The sequence below is a fragment of the Prionailurus bengalensis genome, chromosome B3 (genome assembly GCF_016509475.1).
Source record: "Prionailurus bengalensis isolate Pbe53 chromosome B3, Fcat_Pben_1.1_paternal_pri, whole genome shotgun sequence".
Lineage (NCBI taxonomy): Eukaryota > Metazoa > Chordata > Mammalia > Carnivora > Felidae > Prionailurus > Prionailurus bengalensis.
Genome location: NC_057355.1, coordinates 95,784,596 through 95,810,587, shown reverse-complemented (window position 1 = coordinate 95,810,587; position 25,992 = coordinate 95,784,596). Strand labels below are relative to the sequence as shown.

The window sequence follows — 25,992 nt, the reverse complement described above, 5'->3', positions numbered from 1 at the left end:
ACTAATTAAATTGGTAGAAATGCATTTTGACTTCTTTCATGGTTTTTGAATTTGCCATTCATAACTTGTGATACAGAATAACTCACGATCATTTGTCGAAAAATTTGAATTTGCATATTATTGGCTGTCAAGATGAAGGTAAAATAATATCCGTTAGTTCATGTACCTAATCCCATTATTTATTCACCCTAATCCTAGAATTGATTATAGCAAATGATCATCTTTAAGGTTACCGATGATCCCAGTTTGTCCTAGACTCAGTGAAAGTCCCAATTCTGGAAAACCCTTTAATCCCAGGCAAACCAGTATGTTTAATTACCCAGTGATCTAATTCCACATGCAGCCTCCTTCCATATAGGATACTAGTCTTAATGACAATTGTTAATGCTGCTGCATATACAGCTTTAAGCCACTCTTTTGTAAAGAAGCATCAGTGAGAATACCTGGGTATGGATCCTGGTTCTCCCCACTCCATTGGTGCTATGACCAATTCTGTCAACTCTTTGAACTTGCTTTTCTGTCAAGTCATATTGATAATTTTCTCTGAGGTTGGTTTCAGATTGATGAAAAGACAACATTCACTCTAAAATTTCATTTTTATTTAGCAAGGTAACATCAACAACAATAAAAACCTACATGAATGAGGTGGCTGGTTGCAAAGAAGTGGATGAAACCTATACATACACAGGTACTCTTGAGCCCCAAAGTCCATCAAGAAAGGTTCAGGCTCACACAGTTTAGGAATATTAATACCTCATTGGGCTTGTTGTCCTTTTATACATGGGACTTACATTACTATCCAGGAAAAAAGTGAAGCTACTAAATAATCTATGAACCGAATGCACCGATTCTAGAGAATCTTTGCAAATATTGTACTTTCATTATTTCTTATACAAAATTTGAAGAATTCAGCGGCAGGAAGGCTTTAATGTCCTTGAAGAGAGGATGCATCCCTGGCTACTGTTCTCCCTCAAGCTCTAAGGCATTTCAAAGTATCAAGTTTGTTTTTACCTCATCATACATACTGGAAAGATTAAATGAGATTAGCCACATTACTCATAGGATTTAAGTCGCCGTGGTGGGCTAAGTTGTAGCCTTGTGGTCACTGTTACTATCATAGAGTCATGCGAGCCACAGTAGCCATAATTTAAAAGATTCATATTGGTTCATGCAGACTTTTAATTAAAATCAGGGAGAGACAGATCCTGTAGTAGTTGATACATAGGGTATGTAGTATATTGTTATAGGGACTGGAAGCTGAGAGATTGGTAAATGGGAAATAACAGACAAGCTGAGTATCAGAAATGCATTAACATCAATCTTTTGATTGTAAGTCCAGACATCACATGCACTTTTGGTTTGCTATTGTGGCAGTTATTTCCAAAGCCTCACAAAGATTTCAGCTATTCCCTCAATTTCCATTTTCTGCAAAGTCTGTTTTAAGAAACATTTTTTTCCCCTATAGCAACATACTCCTGTTGATTTACTTGCTACTGTTCTATTCCCATGGAAAATAGGCATGTCCAATTGTTTAATAATATGCTTTAGTTTTTGTTTTGAACAGCATTTCTTTCTGTCAGCTGCTTTGAGTCACTCTGCTTTAGTTGCTTATTGAACTACTTGAGCATTTTATTGATGGCAACTTTCAATCACATACTACCTAGTGAATGTGCAGTAAAGTCAGCAGTTTTATTTTCTGATAGACACATTGTGTAATAGGAATTCATTGATGATAGCCGTGGCCTCTTATTTTATTAATGGCACCTTGTATCCCGATTTGATAAGAATGAATATTATCAAGAATCCAGGTATATAGTTTTAGCATAAAAAGATGTGTCACTTTTATGAAGCTACTCTTTTTAAGTTGTTACTTTGGTTTGGCAATGCAACATTGTACTCAACCAAGCAAGAGGGAGGATTTTAAGTCAGCAAGGGAAAGCAAAATCCAGAAACCATAGTTTGCTTTGTTTTACTGAAAAGGCTTTAGTTCCAAATATATTTCCAAAGTGAAGAGAAAACAAATTAGGGACAACAGGAAATAGATGAACAAACCTTTTGGGAAAATAGGCAGTGTAATATGGGTTTCTTGTTAAATTTCTCCAGGATTAAATCTACTAAGGCACTTGCTTAAAGGAAACAAAAAGGGGAATAGGAGGATAAACCCCTATTTTTATATCTTTCTAATTCTCTTGATGTGGATCAGAAGTATGTAATAACTCAAGTCCTGCCTTGTTGCATGTTGTCTTTCAACTTTAAATTTAGCTCAATCTGATAAAAAATTGTAATTTTCATGTCTTTTTCATTTTAGAACCATAAGTAAAAAGCAATTTGATATGATATCATAAAGTATTATGACATTATGGGCTATACAAAAAATATGATACTACATTTCAAAGAATCTGAAAATTCTCTGAATATGCAGTGGTCTGCATGCTAAATATCATTTTGTGTGTTTAAGCTAGGTGTTAAATATGAATATAGGTTTAAAAAGCATTATTATATGTACGCAGATCCACATTCAGTATAAAATGGATTTAATTCTCTTTTTAATTTTTTTTAACGTTTATTCATTTTTGAGACAGAGAGAGATAGAGCATGAACGGGGGAGGGGCAGAGAGAGAGAGGGAGACACAGAAACGGAAGCAGGCTCCAGGCTCTGAGCCATCAACCCAGAGCCCGATGTGGGGCTCGAACTCACGGACCGCGAGATCGTGACCTGAGCTGAAGTCGGACGCTTAACCGACTGAGCCACCCAGGCGCCCCATGGATTAATTTCTCAAGTTGCTGAAGAGTTAAATAGTCAAATTAAGAACTTGAAGAAAAACAAAAAAATAATTTGACACTTAAAACAAATGGTCTTCACATCCTCCGTAAAGATATTTCTGCAGCTCATACTAAAATGGGAACATGTAGATTTACTGAAATCTATAGAGAAAATATCAGAAGTAAAATGTAAAATCTATATTTCCAGTGGCTTTGAGAAATAAAATATTGGCAGGACATTTTATACATACATTTCTTATGTGTAGAGAGGAATTGAATTCAGAGGTGATTCAGTCAATGTTTTATCTCTCATATTAAAATCATATTAAAAAGGTTTTATTGGCTTTTAATCTTTCCTTAAGCAGTATTCCATTTTTTTGCAGCTTATTTAGTTCTTCTACACATGCTATATTACATTATTTCTTATTCAAAAAATAAATACCTCCCTTATCATGTAGCAGCATTGTCCTAGAACATGGCAGCAATATATTTAAATATTCTCTGAAAGTCTGAAATCCCAAGATAAGAAGTGTAGCTAGTTAAATGGTTAGACTTGAATTGACTCTTGTTGGAATTAGATCTGTAATGACAGTGTTAAGCAGCAGCTACTATTTACAGAATGTCAACATGATACTGCAGTGACACCTACTACAAGGTCTATAGTTTAAAATTGTCATTCTCTCCAGTGTAAACCACAAAGTGCATGGCTTTGCAATTCAGTCCAAATGGTTCCTAATCACACACAACACTTGAAATCAAATTTTTCTATTTCAGTACATTTATTTTTTACAAATTATGCTCTGATTCTTTTTCTTCCTTTCTTTTTCCTTTTTTATTTAATTAATATGGGGAAGGAATATCAATATACACATCATAGTAAGAAAAATACTTAATTCTATCTGTATTTGAAAGGAAACATCTCCTAAAACCACATTTATTCCTTTATGTAACAAAATCGACACAATAGTAGGCTTTCCCAGGACAGGTCTTAATTTATTAAGGCACCCTCACCTACTAGAATTAGATTCCAAATGCACACATGTTCATGTAGGCTAGAGCAGAAATCCCAGCTGAGAGGTTGGTAACAGATATGTGCTCAGTGCTGAAGAACTCATGACACTACACTTATCTGGGTTGTGATCCAATTCAGGCAATCAAGATTATATTCTATTTTGTAAAACTTCTTCCAAAATCCACAGTAAATAACCATTTATAAGGCTCAAGTCTGTTCAATGTGAATGTATGTATGATTTGTATGATTTGATTTTTTAATCAAGCTTTGGTCTACTACTGTATTCAGCAAAATATGACCACTTTTGTCTTTCACAAAGTAGTGTTTTATAGCAAAATTTAGGAGGATCAGCAAAAATGTTTCTCTCTCTCTGCATCTAATGACTAACATCTAAATATGTGGATATATTACTTCTTTTCTTGATTTTTAAAATTATGCCTTCGTAATCTGGCATTTTGGGGATGATAGTTGAAATAGGTTAGTTTATCTTTGTGACCACACTTACTGTTCTATGTGATGTTTCTCTTTCTCTTTTCTTGCTGGCACATTGTCACCTACCACTGTTGTTCTCCATTTTCCTGTCTCAAGAAGACTTTAAGTTCCTCCTCCTTACCTCTTGAAATCTGAGAATTGAAATAACTGATTCCACTGTAGCTATGTATAAGTTAGGAGTAAACATCCTCTGGGCATGGCCTAGAGAGCCAAAGACACTTCAGAATTAAGTCCTTTTAATTCTGACTTAGGTGGTTCACAAGTCCTTTTTGCCTTGTATTCTGAATGGTAGATGTTTCTGGAAGTCTGACTAGCAACTCACATTTGTTTTTGCCCTCCCTAGGTTTTTATAATGTAATAATGGACTTGTATTCTGAATGGTAGATGTTTCTGGAAGTCTGACTAGCAACCCACATTTATTTTTGCCCTTCCTAGGTTTTTATAACGTAATAGTGGATGACACGAATGCTACCTCTTCTTTCTGTCAGAGAGGCAGCACTAAGTCCTCCTCTGGCACAAATTCTCCTCTGGCAAGAATTCTGTTAGAGCTTGGAAATTACCAACTTTGTTTATTTCACTTTGGAATTTATCTACAATGACTTATATTCATCTCACATCAGACTGCCTAAATTAGAATCCCAGTTCCAGCCGTCACTATCTATGTGAACTTGGGCCAGTTATCTAAACTATTTCTCAGATTGATAATAACTAAAATGAGTAATAATGGTACCTATCTCATGCAATTAAATGAGTCAGTATATGTAAACGCTTTTGAAGAGTGTCTGGCACATATTAAAGGTTATAATTTTCTCCATCTAATCTTTGCTAGTTCTTGGACCCAATTTAGGAACTGGAATAACCTCAATAATATGTGTCATACGATTAGAAGACCTTATGCCCAGGTGTTTTCCTAACCAAAATAGAAATCTGGCCTAAGTAGTCCCTTGGGAATTATTTAACAGAATTCCCTGGATATTTAGGGGGCAAATAGAGGCCCAGCAGAGTTAAATCTATTCAACATTATTCTTTTAAGATTAGCTATGCACCAATCTTAGCCAAAATGGCTACAGAATAAAGTTATAGAACCATAAAAGGATTCAAAATAGAACACTATAATACAGTGTCCCCAGGCTGGGTTATAGAAAGAGAAAAGTAATCTTTGTCAGTTCAATAAGAGAGTAACCAGTAAGGGAGTACCTTTTTGCATGGATCTCTCTGTGTTATCATACTGGTTATAGAAATACCAGCTGCCTCTATTTCAGCAGCTGTGGTAGCCAGAACAGAATTATTGTTTTGTTTGTTTCGATGCTCTGGTACGGCTTCAATAGTATAGCTGTGAGATCTGCACCAGATGGTCTTAGAGGTGATGTCTTTATCTCTTCTGCTGCTGCACTATCTCATTCTCATAGAAAAGTCTTAAGTCCTGACTGATTTTTTTAAGGCCATATTGAATTATCAACATACTGTCCTCTTAGGATAAAGGCCATGCTCCCTTTATTTTGGTTTCGGGGATATAATTTAGCTTAATCACATAGTTTATTAATAGTAATGTGTATGTCATAACTGAGCAAAGGGTTAAGCACAAAGAAGTGTAAATAAGATACTATGTAAAAGTGGTGTACTAAATTTTGATAGAGAAATTCATTGTGGTCACCTTGTTAGTAGTATAAACCAGGTTAAGTTTAGATGGATCGAGCAGTGAAAGAACTGGCAGGTCTTTATAACTACTATTTTTCAATGAATGGCTCATGAAATTATAAGTCATATGTCACATTTTTTTTCATTTTATTTTTTTGGGTTAAGTTTATAATAATGAGTAGTTGGGGATTAAGTGGAGTTTCTGTTCTCTAATCTTTATTTTTTATTGTTAATTTTACTGAGTATAGTTGACACACAGTGTTACTTTAGTTTTTGGAGTACACCAATATGATTTGAATGTATACATTATGCTATGTTCACCACTCATCTAGCTACCGTCTGTCGTCATACATCACTATTACAATATCATTAACTATATTCCTTGTTCTGTGCGTTTTATTCCTGTGACCTAGTCATTCCATAGCTGGAATCCTGTATGTTCTACTTCCCTTAACCCATTTTGCCCACTTACACCCACTTCTCTGGCAACCATCAGTTTTCTCTCTGTATTTTGGGTCTGATTCTTCCCCGTGTTTGTTTATTTGTTTGTTTTTTGTTTTGTTTTTAGATTCCACATGGCAGAAATCATGTGGTATTTGTCTTTCTTAATCTGACTTAATTAGCATAATACCCTTTAGGTGCATCCATGTTGTCTCAAATGGTATAATCTCATCCTTTTTTTTTATGATGTGTAATATTCCATTCATACCATACCACATCTTCCTTATCAGTTTGTCTCTTGATGGGCACTTAGGTTGCTTCCATATCTTGGCTATTGTAAATAATGGGGCAGTCAACATAGGAGTGCATATGTATTTTCATATTAGTGTTTTCACTTTCTTTGGGTAAGTACCCAATAGTGGAATTATTAGATTGTATGATATTTCTATTTTTAATTTTTTGAGGAACATCCATACTGTTTTCCATAATGACTGTACTAGTTTATAATCCCACTAACAGTAATATTAGAGTTCCCTTTTCCTCCACATCCTCACCAACACTGTTATTTCTTGTCTTTTTTATTTTAGCCATCCTTACAGGTGTGATATCATATTTCATTGTGGTTTTGATTTGCATTTCCCTGAAAGTTAATTATGTTAAGCATATTGTTCTATAATCTTTAAACTCAACATTGTTTTATTTAATGAGATGTTATTGAGCACTTAATTCTTTATGACATCCTTTTCTAGGTGCTGTTGGTACAAATATGAAAAACATCATCCTTTTCACCCTGATATCCTATTCCTAAATATCTCACAGTACAAGGGTAGAGTAAATGTTGTAATGTTGTAGTGGGGCATGAAAGGTGGTTACTAAAAGTAGCTATTGCCATACAAAGGAGGAAGTAACTCAGTTGGCTTGGGCAGGAAACTAGGAATCCAGTGAAGAATTGATATTGATAGTTGAGCATGGTAAAGTGTTGACTACCTGTTTACCAAGTGTATAAACACTGAAAGAAAATTTCAGGCAACAAGTATAGCAAATTCATGCTCTATTGATCTTGTGAAGAGGACATTGTTACAAAGTGGCACTCTTCCTAAACAACTGGTACCTTCTGTAAAGAACAGGAAAGTTCTGTGTACAACAAATTCCTTAGTCGGAAGTGCTTAGCTTGGATTACTCTCCATGAGTGATGACCCCCTGGGATTCGGCTGCAATAACAAATTAATGCTTGGTTTCTTGTAAACTTGAATGAGACCCAATTTAGCCAAGATTTTACATTTTGGCAAGAATAGTTAGGGATTGTTGACCAAGGGAGAGAGGTGTATGTGGTTTTACTGTTATTTTCCATCATGTTTCCCAAAGTATATGAAGGCATTTCAGGCCATTAAGTATTTAATCATCCCAACTATTGGCATTGCTTACTGACTGAAATAAGCTTCTGCTCACCTTAAAACACAAGTTCCATTTCTAATTTTTCCATTTATCTTGTCCACTTATTAGATTCAAATGTAAATGACACTTGTTCTATTTTGTAAAGCTTCATTTTATTGAATAATATCTTGTGGGAAATTTCCTTACTCATTTTGTTCATGTGACATAAGCATCTTGGTCAGGGATCAGAAATGCACACAACTTCAGAGAACAGGCAGGTGATGTAAATATATGAAGTCACCTAAGATAATGGGAATCATGGGGAAAGGGCTGGCTCTGTTCCTGCTAGGATGTAAGCTTCTGAGTGCAGGGGATCTTTGGCTGTTTTTCTTTTCACCAGTAAATTTCAAGTGCCCATCACAGGGACTAAATATATAGTAGGTTGTCAATACTCATTGAGTGAATGGATGAATGAATGTGTTGAAATTCGTTGTACTAGGGAAAATAAGCAACACATCTAAAAACATTCCTTCCTAATAACAGCAACAGCAACAATAATAATAACAAAAGAGGTTGTGCCAACCTGGTTTAGACCCTGGTATTATTATTAACTAGGTCTCTTCTAGGAGACTTTTATGTAATTTTCTGTGCAGAAACACACTTACTCTGCCTTCTCAATCATTTCCAGAAGTATTCTGTCTGTGAATATTAATGTAATAAAAATGCATGTTGGTTTCAATATCTGTACCAAAGCCTCACTCTTGAATTAGAGACTATTTATGAATACTGTTTTGAATATTGCCATATCCTGGAGCATTGTTTTAAACAGAATTGCTTAATATGATGTCATTTCTGGATTTCATGGGAATCAATCAATATGTCAACAATGATAATATTTGAATAGTAACCCTAGTAAATGGATAGGTTATTTTCAGTCTTCAACTTCTAAAATATTCTCTCATTTTTACTACGTGAAATGTTCACTGCAACTGTATTTCAGTGAAATGTGTGTTGAAAATGGATTTCAAGGAAAGGAATGAAAAAAATAGTGATTCTTGCATCTCAGTGAAGTAAGTAGTTCTTCTGGGAGAAATTTTTTCCTATTCCTTGAGTCTGTAAGCATACCTTATGCTATGCCTCTCCACATAGAAGCTGGGCTTGGTTTGCTTATCATCTGTATATCTTTTAGTTTAGAAAATGTAGGGCCATAGAACAGAAGCAGAAAGTTAATCATATATACTTTTATCCCCCTTCCTTCAATTTACACCATGTTCTTATTCATTTTGTTTTGTGCCTGTATCCTTATGGATAAAGGTGCCTCTACTCACCACCCATTCATTTGTTATTCTTTCTTTCTCTATTTCTTTCATATTATCTCCACATAGCCAGGTATTTATCACTGATACATCGAAGGATATCCTAGCAGATACTGTGAAAGCCCTGCCTTCTCTTCTTAGCATGTTGTGGAGGTTGCTGAAGTTTCTTTCGACAGGTTCCACATTCAGTACTCTTCTCTCTAAGGACTTTCTCTGGACTCAGCAATGTGTTCAGCCAAAGCATGAGGTTGGAAAGTTAAGAACCACAGAATAATCCTCAACTAATGAGGGATGGGAGGTAGTAGACAACACCCCACACAGCCTTCTTGCTCTTCACAAGGAGAGCTTTGAGGTCTGTTCTCCATAGTCTCTCCCAGGGTTCCAATCAGCAGGGACCCATGCTTCCCACAAAGATGACCAGCTCGTTAGTGCTCCTTTACTGGCTTTTCCCCCTTTCCTTTCCCCCTTTTCTGCTCCTTCAGTATGACTCCTTGCATCTGCACTCAAGTTAACTACATATATCACGACCTATTTTTGGAAAGACTCAAACTAAGAAAAAGACCATGCTAGTTGAGGTGTCTCTGTTCTTCCATTCCACCATCGTGGGGCTGAAGACCACTCCCCTGAGGCATGGAGCGTTTCCCATGAGATTCACTGTGTCCTCATTTATCTAGCTGGTCACACTCAATGACCTCAAACCAAGAAGGGATACACAGATACTCTGCTCTTGAATATCCAGCTGTTTGGGATTTGGTGTGTGAACCAAGAGGCCAGTCCTCTCTCTGTCTGGAACCCACTGAAGTGTCTGTTGCTCAGCCCAAGAAAACTATTCTTTTTGTTTGCCAGAAGAGGAACTGAAGGGAATATGGCCAGAATTCCCTTTCTCAAAGATATTTCCTAAAATATATTTTCCACACTGCAGTTATTGAAACTCTATTAAATGTTTAGGATTTTGGAAAATAGAGACAACAGACTGGTTTTTCCTCTCTTCCTCTTCATTCCCTTCTCTTTCTCTCTCTCTTTTTGTTATCCTACTTCATCACATTTCTCCCAGGACCAATAATTTATCTATCAATCGATCAGTCAGTCAGATTCCTACCACAGAGCACATCAGTCATGCTAGAATGTTGGCATACTGATGTTGAAGAGGACAGTCACATCTCTGTGACAACTCCTATGGTAACCAACCCATGCTTGCCATAATTAAGTGCTGGCAAGATTACCTTTCTGAAAATCTGAATGGCACCACAGTTATTTATAAGCCCTGCATAAACACAGAATTTTTATAGCTGGTGGTATCTATGTGTGTGCTATGTTAAAAGCTGACTTAGTTGGAATTATTTTTATGTAATTTGAGTCAGGTGTTGGTAATAACTAAAAACATGTTTCAAATACTCTATTAAATTTCACTTAATTTGGAAATTTTCCTTTGTTTATTGTATGTATTTCATTTTTTCTACTTTTTGCTTTGGTTTCATGAACATCCCAAATAAAACTTATATTGTCCATTCAGTGTTTCTCTTGTCCCTTTTTCAATCTTCATGTTTAATTTCTTTATTACTTAACAATGAGCTGAAAATGGTCATCTGTCTCTCAGATGTTGCTGTGAAGAATGTATGGATGTCTAGATCTTGCAATATGTTTTAGGACACCGCAGTTTTGTCATAGTAAAAAGGAGACTGATGACCTCTGTGGCCTTCCATGTTTGTATTGATATAGTGATGCGGTAATTTGACCAACACATGCTATAGTCATTTACTGAACACTCAGCTACTTACATGATTTAGTGTAATGAGATTTATCTTTCTCATTTCCTGTCTACCTATATAAGTGCTAAAGAGGAATCTTATAATGCACAGACTCAGGATGGTTGGACAATTTAAGGACACTGTGAAACAAATAGCATTCACTCACAAAGTGGATGATGAAATACGTATAATAATTTTTGCTCATAAGCTTTGAAAAGTCCTGTGAAAATGTTGAATTTTGAAAAATAATAAGCTTGTAATGCACAGACTCAGGATGGTTGGACAATTTAAGGACACTGTGAAACAAATAGCATTCACTCACAAGGTGGATGATGAAATACATATAATAATTTTTGCTCATAAGCTTTGAAAATTCCTGTGAAAATGTTGAATTTTGAAAAATAATAGTTTCAAATTATAAATTGAAAATTATTTAAAATATTAATAAATGCTTAATCATGTTTGCTTAAAATGTGTATGTCTTTAAATGTGTTTTATATGACATGGTATAAAACCTCCAAAAGTCAAAATGATCCTAAAATATCTCAGCCATATGCATCAGAATAAAATAGAACAGTTGAATTTTATAGTGACTAAATTTTTCACACCAGTCACTCATTTATTAATTTGCTCCCTTATTGATTTGCCTTTCTAGTACTTATTAAGTATCTATTATGTGCTAAGTGTTGGACCTGGCTATGATAGTGGTAACAAAAATAGTAACAGAGGATATCACTTTTTCAGTGGATATTTTGTCCTAGACATTGTTGTAAACACTTTAGACATGTTAAAGCATCTCAAAGCTATAAGCTTGTTAGCAGTTGCTTTCCTCCATCTCAACAATGAGAAATTGAGTCACCAAGAAGTAAAAGAACTTGTCCAAGTTCAAACAGCTATTAAATAATAGCACAGTCAAGATTTTAACCCACGTGTCTCTTACCACTCAAACACCCCACCACTTAATGGATAATGGAATCACTCAGATAATAGAACCACCACACTACATCTGGCTCAAGAGCAGTTCTGATAGCCTGGCTAATATTATACAATGTAATATGAAAGGGAAAAATGTGGGGGCTATGGAAACCTATAAAAAGGGAGTAAATAGCCCAGGATATATTGCATTACTCATTTATAAACCTCCAAATTAGCAAAGGATCCTTCCAATAAGAAATCTCCTCTAAAAATACATTTGATAGTAGAAAAAATATTTTTAAGTCTTCCCATTTTAATTTTTTCTCTCTAAGACATGCTTTACACTTAAGCCTAGTGAATTCTAATGCCTCTGAGGTTCTTAAGCAAAACCTCATAGTTTAAAAAAAAACTGATACTTATAAATCAAAAGTAAGACACTAAAACAAAATGACAGCAATTTCACCTCTTACCTTTTCAGTATTTAAAGCTAGAAAATTTTGATGTTAACATATATATTAATATTCTTAAAGTCTTGAAATCATTTGCCATTATTGTGTTCTTCTTGGGGTATTTTTAATATCAGGGATAATCAGAAAAATGAATGCCATCTTCAACAAATCTAAGTTGGACGATATTCTTTTTTCAATTCAGATTTGGGAAAGAGGATTTTTAAAAAACTAAGACAGTGGATATAGTTCTATATAGTGCTTTATAGGTAAAACAGTGGTCTTGTTATATATGTATTATATTTCTGAACTTTGGAATTTTCTTGAGCTTTTTTCTTTAATAGAAACTAATAGAAGCTCATCTTTATACAAGTCGATTTCAGGGGCAAATATTTCTTGAGTTAATGTCACCATTGTATATTTCCATAGTCCAAACGTATGCTGTTAATGGCCGTTAAGCCTTGGGACTTTAAATTTTACTAAAATATGATGTAAAACAAATGAACTGTGTTAGCATGATATAAAAGTTGGGATCTCTAGAATTATACTTTAACTACATACCCTTGTGAGATTATGCTATTTACCTCACATTCGGCTATGGGGATTTCTTTTACTTTTTCATGGCAATATATTGATAATTAGACATAATATCTATTTTTAAAATATTTAAATAGTAATATTAAATAACTCTTTAACAGAACTTTCTTTTGTACTAAACTGCAGTGCCTTTTGCATATTATTTTCACTATGTGAGTTTTCCAGTTTTAATCATAAATCTTTATAATTTCAAATAAACACCTCACATGGGCTATTAAGACACTTTGAAAAACTTCCATATTACTTAAAATGATGTTAGAAGGACCAACATGCAAAAAATCATGTTTAGAAATGTTATCCAGGCAATTTGTGCCCATCCCACAGAACCATAATAATAATATGGAATTGTTTTCTTGTTCATGTCTGTTTTTTGGCTTTATTGTGTTTTAACAAGGAAAGACAATATTGGACCACACAAGTTTGCCTTTTATTCTGGGAAAATCACTCTCTACTCTAAGTTGAAGTTAATAGTTAAAAAAAATTATACTTTACAGTTGAATATTTCATGTGTTTTTGATGTGGATTTACAATACAATTTTAACTTTGGTATAAAATATTTCTGCGTATGTAAGATCAGACACCAGCATACTGCATTCCCCCGCCTTCATTTAAGGCTGTGTTGTGTAGGGCAGCACTTCATTGTAAGCAGAAAAAAGTGCTGCATGTGAACACAGATAGTTTTTGTGCTGTTTATATTTTGAGTGTTTGGTGAAAAATCTAACACAGCATTTTTTGAATGGATATTTATCTTTATATTTTTTAACCTGAAAGTTTGCAAGGGAATTATTTTCACTGGGGAGATTATTATATAACCTGAACATTAGGGTGGCAGGAGTCACAGTTTGGCGACTATGTTTGAGCTCTCATTTGTTTGTTTTAAAGCAGTTATGCAAACTCACTGTCTTAGACCTTTTGTGAATGGAGAGGTTAGAGATGAAGTATGGGGACTGCAATAGAATTAGATGATTTGTTATTCCTTTCAAGATCAAAAACCAGGCCCACTGCTTGGTGAAAGACTGGAATGATCTATGCCTTTATCTCTTATTCAGTTGGGTTCAGGCACAAAAATATATCATAGCACCTCAGAATGATCCACAAATTAAATAATTGATGATCTTCCTTATGAAAATACAAGGACGAAACAGCTGCAATATTTGTACCTGGGAGAACAAAAACAAATAATGATTGTCAGTATTAAAAGAGAAAGGGATTTTTACTTAAAAACCTTAATCTTTCTTGTCATTCTAATTTTGGAACAATAATCCAGGAATACATAAATTTTAATTCCTCTCTCTCTGTGTAAGATTCTTAGTGCACTTCTACAGGTTTATGCCATGTAATTAAAATATGTAACCATTATATCTGGTTTAAACTTGATTATACAGTAAGATTTTGGCAAAAGAAAAGAATATGCCATTTTAATTGTTTGAATAAATATAAAGCATGCTGTTGAATTCCAGTTGTAGGAGATCTAAATAGTGCATGTTTTTTTTTTTTGTTTGTTTGTTTATGTCTTTTAGCATCTCCGTCAATTAAACTCTTGGTGGATGACCCTATAGTTGTAAATCCTGGAGAGGCCATAACATTAGTATGTGTTACGACAGGAGGAGAGCCTGTGCCCACTCTCACCTGGGTCAGGTCCTTTGGGACTCTGCCTGAAAAGACAGTTTTGAATGGAGGAACGTTGACCATACCTGCCATCACCTCAGAAGATGCCGGTACTTACAGCTGCATCGCCAATAATAATGTGGGAAACCCTGCAAAAAAGTCCACCAACATCATTGTGAGAGGTACGTTGGCCTAGAGAATGTTACCACTTAGATTTCTGTGTTAGCGAGGCTATCACAAAGCAAATAACGTTTGGTATGAAAACATTTCCTCAAATATTGCATGTATGTGTAATATACATAGAAAATTATTTATAGTTGATGAATGATGTATAATTCTAAATGGCAACTAAAATTTCTGAATCTTAATAACTATGCTTTCTTTATATTTGCATCGAATGGTTTTCATAACATAGTCTTAGTGATACTATGAAACTATTCCACTGAATAGTTTTTATAATATGTTTTTAGAAAAAAAAATCATGAAAACACAAATGTGGCATAGAGAGTTAATCATTATTTTAAAGATTGCATATCAGTTTAGAAGTTCAATACATGTATCAATTTAATGTTTAATAAACATTTATTGAATCCCTATTACAAGCGGAGCTCTAAATTGTAAATTGTGGGATTATATAGAGATCTACAAAACATTACCTTGCACTCAAGGATTATACTGTCAGTGAAAATAAAATATCTCACTTAATAGCCCTGTGATCCAGTGTTGGGGAGGCATAAGCAAAAGCTATAGACATATAAAAAATTGCAGTAAGTGCTGGCTGAGGTTGTTAGGAAATATCTAATCACGTTTACATCAGTTTGTAGAGGCTGGGAAGTTTTAACAGATAGAGGTTAGAAAAAGACATGGAAAAGTCCGACAAATTTATTTGAGGAATTGACATAAAAGGTGGGTCATGAAGTTGACATTAGCGTTGATGTTCTAGTGTGGCTGCTGCCAGCTGGTGTGTTGGTACTATATGTAAAGGAGATGCTATCCCTGTAGGTTGGAGGATGTTAAGTTACTGTGCAAGGAGATTGTGTTTCTTCATGTCTCACCTGGCATGGTCCTGGGTTGGGATGGAGGATGGACACCAATGCCTCTAAATTTAAAATAGATATTCACATGCCCAAGAGGACTTGCCTCACAGTCAAATGAAAGTTTCTCATGATCGAGGATTGTAATGGAAGCAAAACATAATTGAATGTATTGATATTAACATTTGTAATTTTGTGAACGTGGGTTGCAGTGGCTTTAGGGACTGTAGCTATCTGTTCTTATCCAATTCTCAGAAAATGGTACTTGACCAAAAATATACACTTCAAAATATTGCAAGGTGTTAGATGTAAATGAAGCACTATGAAAAATGCACTATCTGCTACCAAATTGTAGGCTGTACAATGTTTAGTAATTGCAAGATGGACCTTTATTTTATGTATCACTACAAAGTAAAGTGTAATGTCAATTAAGCTACCACAGTGTTTTCTTATGAGATACAATGTTACTGAGAGCAGTGTTTCAGATCTGTATATACTTAGGTTTTCTTTTAAGCCATGTATCAACCATTTACTATGTATAAAAAGGAAAGTAAAAGAAAAACAAGTTGATTAAATTATTCCTAAAATTTCACACTCAGAACCAACCCAACTGTTTCAATCCCAGTCTTTGTTGACTATGGTTTTCCATACATCTTTCTTTATCATTAAGGACATTTATAATCCAGAATTACAGAGAAGTATGGTCTCTGATTTTCTCTCAAGTTAGATCATCACTGCTTTGCCGTGTTGATAGCAATCATAAGAGAATACTGAATGTGAGATACATTCTGATTTTAGAAGTGTTTGAAGGTGAACGTAATAGGGATTTTAAAACAAATGAAATGTGATCTTAAGCTGTTTGATTTCAGAAACTTTTACTGGATGACTACCATATGCTAACAACTCAGCAAATTTGTAAGGGATGCATGGGGGTAACTACAAAAATCAGTGAGTACCCTCACAGGGGTTCACAATTCTGTAAGAAAGATAAGAATACAAAGGAATAACACATGGAAATGAATAAAAAGACAGGGTCTATGAATCGAAGTATCCTAACCTTCCTAACTTGGATATCAATATTGCTGGCATGGACTTCTCTAAGCCTGGTCTCACTGAGTAACCAGATTCTCCGGCCACTCCAAATTTCAAGGAAGGAAGGAAGGAAAGAAAGAAGGGAGGGAGGGAGGGAGGGAGGGAGGAAAGAGAAAGAAAGAAAGAAAGAAAGAAAGAAAGAAAGAAAGAAAGAAAGAAAGAAAGAAAGAAAGAAAGAAAGAAAGAAAGAAAGACTGTACAAATCATCATGTTTATGATTCCCATTTTTATTTGTTTGCTTTTAAGCACATGCTTTCCCAAATATTCATGAAATAATGTTATCAAATATTGCTATAAAAATTTGACACTCATTAAATCATTGCAAAACTATCCTTAAGACTCATGGATGCAATGTAGAATCTTTCATTCCACTATTTTTCAAGGAGGGGAATTCACTAGAGAAAAATGATGCGTTAAATATAGTTTGACCAGAGGATCATCTGCAAGTGCATTGAATTCCTATACAACTGGCAAAATATCTGGCATAAAATATTTGTGTTTCTCAGGCCCCCTCTGTGAGGGACTACAATCCACAGCACATAGATGCTCAGAGAGTGATCTGCTCTTCCCCATTCCATCTAGCAGTTTTAATCCATGTTCTTACAAAATACAATTTCCAACTTTGATGGGAGTGACCTAAACATGTATATCCCCAATTCATACATTTTAAACTTTTAATTTATCTGAAGTGTATGTGTGCAGAGCCACAATGTATTGCCAGTGGAACCTCTCAGCAATGGCATTCACATAATTCATAAAGTCGATTTGACGAGATTTGTCTAAAATCATACTGAGTAGAGAAATAGCCTTTGTTAATGGGTTCTAGATTACATGTGGGGAGAAAACTGCTATGGTAATGTGAGGCATCTGATTCCTGCCACCATGGCCAAGAAATACAGTTAAAGAAAATGGTTTTCTTTTTATTATATCAAAGAAATTATTTTTGAGTCTTCTGAATTTGTAGACCTCTGCAGTGTCTCAGATTAACTGTGTTATGAATACAGTAAACACGAAGCTCTATGTTCCCCCTCCCCCCCACACACACATTCTTATCTGCAATGAAATCAAGATCCATAGACCAGAATTTTGAGCAAGCACAGGGATATTTTGTGTGTAGAATTCCCATTACCATTGGAGAATATTCATGGAACAAATAAGAGCATGGGGTGAAGACAGGAATAAAACTCTAGAAACATTCCTGAATTGTCATTTGTTGTGTTTCTTTATTTTAATAGAAAACATTTTAAATAATGTAGACAGAACTTCTTGTAGATAACATGCTCAAAACTGAAGAGGAATGTCATATGCTTTAATATTTTGTTAGATATTTATAAATATAGCTGCAATGCCTTTTCTTATTCTTTAAGAAGTTGTCATGATGGAGCCATATTTTTCCCGAGTCAGAAGAGAAGCAGGATGGCCTGGGCCCACTGCTTTCCAAGCTCCTTTTCAATATGTCATTTCCATGATTTTCATATATCATGAATTGAACCACCGTGTTGAACAAGCATGGTTCATAACACGATCAAGACATTATTGTATTTTAGTTTCCTGTGGTCTCTTTAAATGTTATTCAGTGGCTTAATCTTCCCATTTCAAGAAGAAAAGTCAGCATATCTCCTGACCCTTATCCTCATTATTAGAAATGGAGAGAGTCTTACAGTTCATTCAAACCACAAGCACACATTTAGTTCAGGGTTTCTGGATGCATTATCCAAAATACTAGTAAAATTCTAAGCCTGATTTAATGCAAAAATTTCTCTCCTGCTCAGCTTGGGTCCACATTAGGTTGGAGACTTGCAATGGGAAAGCAGAAGGGATGTATATTGACTTCTTCATCTTTGTCTGTTTATCTACCACCCTCCTGACTACCCATTCCACCACTGACTTGATCGCCAGATTGTGACCTCCCTGGCTTGTGGTGGGGTAGAGAGGTCTTCTCTATATAAAACATTTGTCTTTCTTATGTGGCACATTAAGGGAGTCTTGGGAGATTCCTCTATCTAGAAGAGATGTATATTTATGTGGATTAAGGATTGAGCTCTAGTGATGGAATCTCCCAAGAGCCCCTTAATGTGCCACATTCCCTGAGCACAACCTCTTATGCTGTGTCCTTTCCTCCTTTCTGCTGAAGGCTTCTCGCTTTCCTCTGGGCAGCCAACTAAAGAGAGCCCAAGACAAGTCTGTGCTATTTCTCTTTCTTTGTGACTCACATCCATTTAGTGGAAATGTTCACCAGTGATCTCTGGGAGAGCACACAAATTCCAGTGTAGCTACCCTATTGCCCACACAAGTTTTGGCTTCCTCGGATGTATCAGGTACCTTTTCAGGGAAAGTACTTCAGAGCTCCATCTGTTCCCATGAAAAGCCTCCTCAGTAGGATTGAGATGAAATAGACAGGTCGTTTGTCTGCTACGTTGGTCCATATCGGCTCTATCTTCAAACTGTACTCTGAATCTGGGCATATGTTACCAAGTTCACCATTACTACCCTTGTGTAAACTATCAATGTATCTCCCCTAGTTTATTAAAATAGCCTTTTCTTTCATCTTTCCACTCCAGCTTTGCTTTTAGAAGCCCCTCTTTTATCCACTGTATTAAATAAAGTAGACTAGGCTTTTAACAAATAGACCTATAAATGTATTTACTGAAAACAGAAACACTATAGATGTTTCTCATGAAAGAGTTCAGGCATTTCCTAGTCGATAATGTTGGTGAGAGTGTTGTGTGTGTAATTGGCATGTGTGTGTATGGGATGGGGGTGGGTGGGTACAGGTAGAAATGGAGAGTCTGATCCATGCAGTCATTCAGGCACCTAGGTTGATGATATCTCTGCCATCTTCAGTCTGTGGCTCCTAAGGCTTCTCTGAGTAATACCTCCATCCTTCTTAGCTGGAAGTGGGAAGGAGTTTGAATGAGCACACATAGGAGATTTTTATGGAGCAGGTCTGCATTAGTTCCACTCACATTCTATTGGCTAGATCTTAGGTGCATAGTCACGCCCAGTGACATGCAATGACATGAAGGCTGGGAAATGTCTTCTTACTGTGTGCTCAGGAATGAGAGGGCATGGGTGTTTGTCAACAGCCACCCATTCATACAAGAGACAGAGTGATTGGCATTATCTCATTCTACTATTGGAAACTCCTCCCATGACTTTCCCTAAAGTGGGATTTCACCTAAAATGGAATTCATATTCCTCCTCATCATTTCTTGCCCCTCTTTACCCACTATACTTTATACTCATTATTCTTCTTTTTCCTTTCCACAACTCGGGACTTGAACATTTACTGTTCGTTTGGCCTAAAATGTTAATTTTCTGATAGTATCTTCTGGGAGGTATTTGACTACCCTCTCTGAGATAACCTACCCCTAATCCCCTTGCATGATTTGTTGTTTCTTCTTATTACATAACTACCTGGAGTTGTCTTATACATATCTTTATTTATTGTTTGTCTGTTTGATGAGACTATGAAAACAAAGAATTTATCTGTTGTCTTATTCAGTAATGTATCCCTAGAACCTAGAAAATTACCCAGCATATCATAGATGCTCAATAAATATATGTTGAGTAAATAGATCTCTTTTATAAGTTTAATGGCTTATATTAAACATTTCTTCAGACATCTGTCTCCCTTTGATATCCTAATTATGTACTAAATGTTATTAATGTAAGTTAGGAACTTTATATACATGTTAAATCCTACTAAACATCTGTGTGATATGACTAGCTCATTTAAAAGGCCACATTGTTCTGATGATTTATTGCAGTGTAATAAGCCACCCCCAAACAGTAGCTTGAAACAGTAGCTGACATTTGCTTTGCTCACAACTCTGGGGTTTGAAAAGCTTGGCTAAAAAATTTAGGGTCTCCTATGATTGCATTTTGAAAGCGGCTAGTGCTGGGATCATCTTCAAGGCTTTTCATTCAAATATCTGTTGCCTAGACTAAAAAATTTAAACAGCTGAGTTCTTTAGCTCAGTCTCTGCCCTTCACTCTCAATAGTCTCTTTGCATGCTTTCTCCACATGGAGAGGGCTCATGGTAGCTAGAATTCTACCGGATCTCAGGACAAAAGTCCCGAGTGTTGTGTGGATTCTTTTAACCTGGGTTCCAAAGTCATGTGGTGTCATTACTGCATTCTATTCAAGACAGTGATAAAGGCTGGCCTGTTTCCGGAGGGGATGAAAGGGAGCAGTGTCAAATAATCTGCAGACATGGTTTTAAATAGGCACCCCAATATGTGGCATACTCCACAAACCATATTCTTCACATCATACTCCCATGCTGTCTCAAAGCTCACTTATGCCTCTTCTTTTTTTTTTTTTTTCCCAATTTCTCCTTAATTTTATCAGCCCCTATCTTGAACCCTGGCCTCTGCTAAGTGATATTGTAAGCAGTTTTTTTTTTAATTTTAGAAATATCCCAGCCTCTTTTTGTTGGCTATGATCTCAGATTTCTAATATGGAAAGAGAAAAAATAGGTTGTCAATATTGAAATAGATTTAACCTTTATGGAGGAAGTCAATATGTATTCAGTGAGGCGTGAATTTACAGTTTCCTAACTGTACAGAAATATACTGTAACCTCCAGGAACATCATAACCTTCTATACTGAAATGTGTTGATTTACCTAACTCGTGTATCCACATGAAATGACTGAGTTCTCTCTAAAAATCTGAATTGTAATATTAAGCACATTTAGTGGAAATACATCAAATATTAGTGCTCGTAACACTTAAAAATGATCTTTAGGCTTATGGCAAAAAATTTTATAGTTCTAAAATTCTGTGAGGAAAAAAATTGTGAGCAGTTGAGTTTATCAGTTCCATTTAGGTAATAGTAATAGTTATGTTCCAAGCTACCAGGCATACTGTATACATTAACTTTTTAATAATTCCAAAATACTCATGAGGTAAAAAATATTATTTCCATTTTAAAGAAAAGTAAAACTGAAGAGGGAACAGTTAAGTAACTTCCACCAAACAAGCCTTATTTAAGCAGCAAAGCTGAGATTCAAAACCCATACAATGTGGTTCCAGGGACACTGTCTTAACCAAGGTACCATTGTGCCTTTCAAAATTTAGCCAAATTTAATATATATATAATGTAAAATATATTATATATTAATATATTAATTAATACACAATATATTAATTATATATAAATATAATTATTTATATAATATATTATATTTATATATAATATAATTTATATATAATACAATTAATAAATATATATTAATTATATAAATTAAATATATATATACACATACACACATATACATATATATTCCATTCCCCAGTCCCCAAATTTAACTGACTAATATCCTTTATTGTTTCCTGTATTCTTGTCTTGCCAGAGAGTTACTAGGTATTCTTTCTGGTTTGTGAATTGAATATATGTTTGTATTTATGGAAAAAAAATTCCCAACACCATATAGAGTTCTTCCTAATTGCACTGTTTTCTTCCCAGATATATAATTGTTTTTGATTGGAGAAAATTGTTTTTGTTAGCACTTTTTTTTCTGTGGTGATGGTAGGCATACTTCAAATTCTAACCAACACAGTGTTTATAGTTTATGATTTTCTAAGTAATACTGAATTGTGAAGGACTTAGTATGACTCGTTTACTTCTAATGGCTCTTTTAAAAATTACTGTACAAGAATTTTGAAAAATTTCTATTCATTTTGAGACTAATTGAATCATAGAAGATACAAAATAATTGCACAAATAAAGCATGCAGTATAAATGAGGAACAAAACAAGTTACCTGTACTTAAAAAAAGTGTGTTCATTGTTTTTACTGAAAGTTATCTATCTCAAGCTCTTGACCAGAAAGTCAGTCAGAATTTACAATTTTCTGGGGCGACTGGGTGGAGCAGTGGGTTAAGCGTCCGACTTCAGCCAGGTCACGATCTCGCAGTCTGTGAGTTCGAGCCCCGCATCGGGCTCTGGGCTGATGGCTCAGAGGCTGGAGCCTGCTTCCGATTCTGTGTCTCCCTCTCTCTCTGCCCCTCCCCCGTTCATGCTCTGTCTCTCTCTGTCCCAAAAATAAATAAACGTTGAAAAAAAAATTTAAAAAAAAGAATTTAAAATTTTCCATAAATAATTGATTCAATTTAGGTTTCTATGTGTTTCTAAAAATAAAGTATTTCTGAATTTCCAATAATAAGGTCATTGCACTTCCCAAGCATTGAGATTAATCAAATTAAATTTTCAGTAGTCAGTAGTTCTCTTTCGTGATCTGTCATCAATAAAAACTATAATGATAAAAGCTGAAATTGTAGAAAAACAGTCTTTAACATTCTTCAAGAGCAAAGCTGTCTGCCGTGTGCAGGTGTTCTAATTATTCATGTAGATTAAACGCTCTATTTCTGTTTTCCCAATTTAATATTCTGTAGTAATTACATCTCCCCAAAACACCAGAGAGGATTTTATTATATTATGTTTTATAGCTCTGAAATGGTTTCATTATTATTTTTTTAAAAATTAATCTGGGCTACACAAAATATGAAAATTACCACATCCAGTAGTTCTCATCTGAATATAGATGATAGCTCAGTTTCTTTTCATAAATAGGATATATCTCACTTATCTTTGTTCATTGAAATAGCATATGAGGAATTATCATAAAATATAAATTCAAGTGAAAGAAGTTTGTCTAGATATTGCATAGTCTTATTATGTTTACATAATGATGCACAGACAGCTTAGTTGTACATGTTTACTTCATTAAAAACTTACACTGTCCTCCGTAGTAGATGGAGTCTCTCATATTTATCCAAAAAGAGACTTGCCAATTGGTAGTAGTGCCTTAAAAGTCGATACATGCTGGGGCGCCTGCGTGGTTCAGCCGGTTGAGCTTCTGACTTTGCATCAGGTTTTGGCCCATGGTTTGTGAGTTTGAGTCCTGCACGGGGCCCTGTACTGACAGCTCGGAGCCTGGAGCCTGCTATGGATTCTGTGTTTCCTTCTCTATCTCTGCCCCTCCCCAGCTTGTGCTCTACCTCTCTCTCTTTCTCAAAAATAATAAAAAAAAAAAAACATTAAAAATAAATAAATAGAGGTGCCTGCTGGCTCAGGCGGTTAGGTGTCCAACTTGGGCTCAGGTCATTACCTCGTGGTTATTGAGTATGAGCCCTGCGTAGGGCTCTGTGCTGACAGCTCAGAACCTGGAGCCTGCTCCAGATTCTCTGTCTTCCTCTCTCTCTGCCCCTCCCCCACTTATGCTCCGACACACTCTCTCTCAAAAATAAATGAACATTTAAAAATTAAAAATTAAATAAATTTTAAAAATAAAAATAAATAAATACATAAAAGTTAATACCTGCTAATAGAAAAGAAGAATCTCATTCAAATAACATTATTTAAAAAAAATTTTAATCAGTTTCTTTGAAGGCATTTTTTATATTGTTTTGTTTTTGGTTTTAGTTTTTGGTTTTTGGTTTGTTTCAGCCATGATACAGTGGATGATGGGAACCCAATGCAAAAAGAGAGAGAGAGGGAGAGAGAGAGAGAGAGAGAGAGAGAGAGAGAGAGAGAGAGAGGTGGCATTTTATTTATCGGCTTAGGTCAGTGGTTCTCAGTTGGAGGCAGTATTTCCTTTTAGGGGTCATTTGGCAGTTTACTGAGACATTCTTGATTGTCATGGCCAGGAGTGGTAGTGTGCTATTGATATCTAAAAGGTAAAGGCCAGGAATGCTGCTGAACCTACAATGCCCTGGATAGCCTCGACAAAAAATAATTATCCTAAGGGTAAATAGCAATGCTGTTCATGAACTCTGACCTTAATTGGTTTCCCTTAAAACCAATCTGAAAAGTGAATAAAACTATATACATGCACACACAACAAAAGCAAAGAAAAAATGGAGTTAATTCCAAAAAACACTGTGCATTATGATACAGTATTAATATCAGATTGTAACGACTTTTGACATATCTCTTAGAGCTGCAGATGTCAGTACTCCTTAGCCTGACAGTCCTGTTTCTCTGTAGAGTCATCTTGGGAAGAAGCTGTCATCTGGCCCACATGGGAAGTGCTTACTGGGAACTTAGAGCAGTACCTTTTCTCTTTAGCCCATGGTCATCAGCTCCTATCTCCTGGGTTATAATGATCTCTCTCAGTCTCAATTATTCACCTAGTCCATGTCTTCAGACTCTTTCCTCTGAAGCTCTGTATTCCATTCACTAACATTTCTCACCTCATTTGTTAAAGTTTTTTATGTGATTTCTAATTTTTGAAACCTACTTTTTACTGTAAGAGTAAGAACTATTATAGGCTATTTTTTAGGCTTCTAAAATGTGCTTCCTCCCCCTTGTCATTCATTGAGCCCATGGAGTCCATGAACACAATATTGTCACTTACGGGCAGTCCAAATACTGTAAAATCTGTGTGCTTCCCGTAGCACTAGAAGATATCCTGTCAGGTTATCCAGGACTTGAAACCAACATAATGGAAAATGAAATAATGGATATTTATGTTGCCTTTATCAATTTCCTTCCTAAACGTTCCCCTGATTATTCTGGTGGTGGTGGTGGTGGTGGTGGTGTGTGTGTGTGTGATATAAAGACGATGTAAAATGTCATAATATGGCTCCTTCTTACAGTACAAGTTAAATGCTAACTTTATTTACAGAAGCTTGTTTTTGAAGGATTGTTCTTAGTGTAATTCGTTTCATTTCAAACTGGCTATTAATTTCCTTTGACAGATGTAGAAAAACTCAAAAGGGAGGCATGTAACAGATTGTAGTTGGTCTATTAATTTGGGAGTTTATTTAGTGTGAGCGCTCAGAGAAATAAATGAAGATATTCACTTAGATAGAAAGGTTATGGTTCAGTAATTCTTTTCCTCTCATAGTATTGGAATTCTAGACTCAGGGTCCCTGTGATTTTATTAGTTTTAATACTTTATTATCATATAATACCCCCCTGCTTACTGATGATATAATATGAATATATTAAAGCACTATCTTAAAAATGAGGTCTAAGATATTACTTTATTTTTACTTTTTATTAAATATAACAAAAATGGTGGAAGTTATAAGTATATAGCTGAATGAACTTTCACAGAGTGAGCATATGTATGTCACCAGCCCTCAGACTGAGAAGCAGAGAATTAATAGCCATCAAGAAGCTTTCCTCTTTCACAACCTCTATTTTGACTTTGAACTTCTTAGATTAGTTTTGCTCTTTTAAATTTAAAAAGAACTATAAAATGCAATTTGTATCTAGATTTCTATCCCAATATTATGTTTGTAAGATTCATATGCTTCTGTGTGTGGCAAGAGACTTTTTATTTTCATCATAATATAATGTTCCCTTGTATGCATATAATGAAATTATTTGAATATTTATGAACTTTTATTTCTAGTTTGACACCTTTGTATGCATAGTTATGCTCAGAATATTTTTTTACCAATCTTTTGGTAAACATATGAATATTTATTTAAATTTATTTTTATTTTTTATTTTTTTAATTGTTTTTAAAGTTTATTTACTTTGAGAGAGAGAGCGTCTG

The 25,992-nt window shown here is 35.1% G+C and overlaps 1 protein-coding gene across 1 annotated transcript in view; it reads left to right on the top strand.

Moving 5' to 3' along the window:
- Positions 1-25,992, top strand: part of MDGA2 (MAM domain containing glycosylphosphatidylinositol anchor 2) — an 858,520-nt gene that overhangs the window by 578,693 nt on the left and 253,835 nt on the right. The window contains exon 6 of the mRNA XM_043556078.1: positions 14,263-14,532. Coding sequence (XP_043412013.1) covers positions 14,263-14,532 — 270 coding nt within the window. The remainder of the gene's footprint in view (positions 1-14,262; positions 14,533-25,992) is intronic.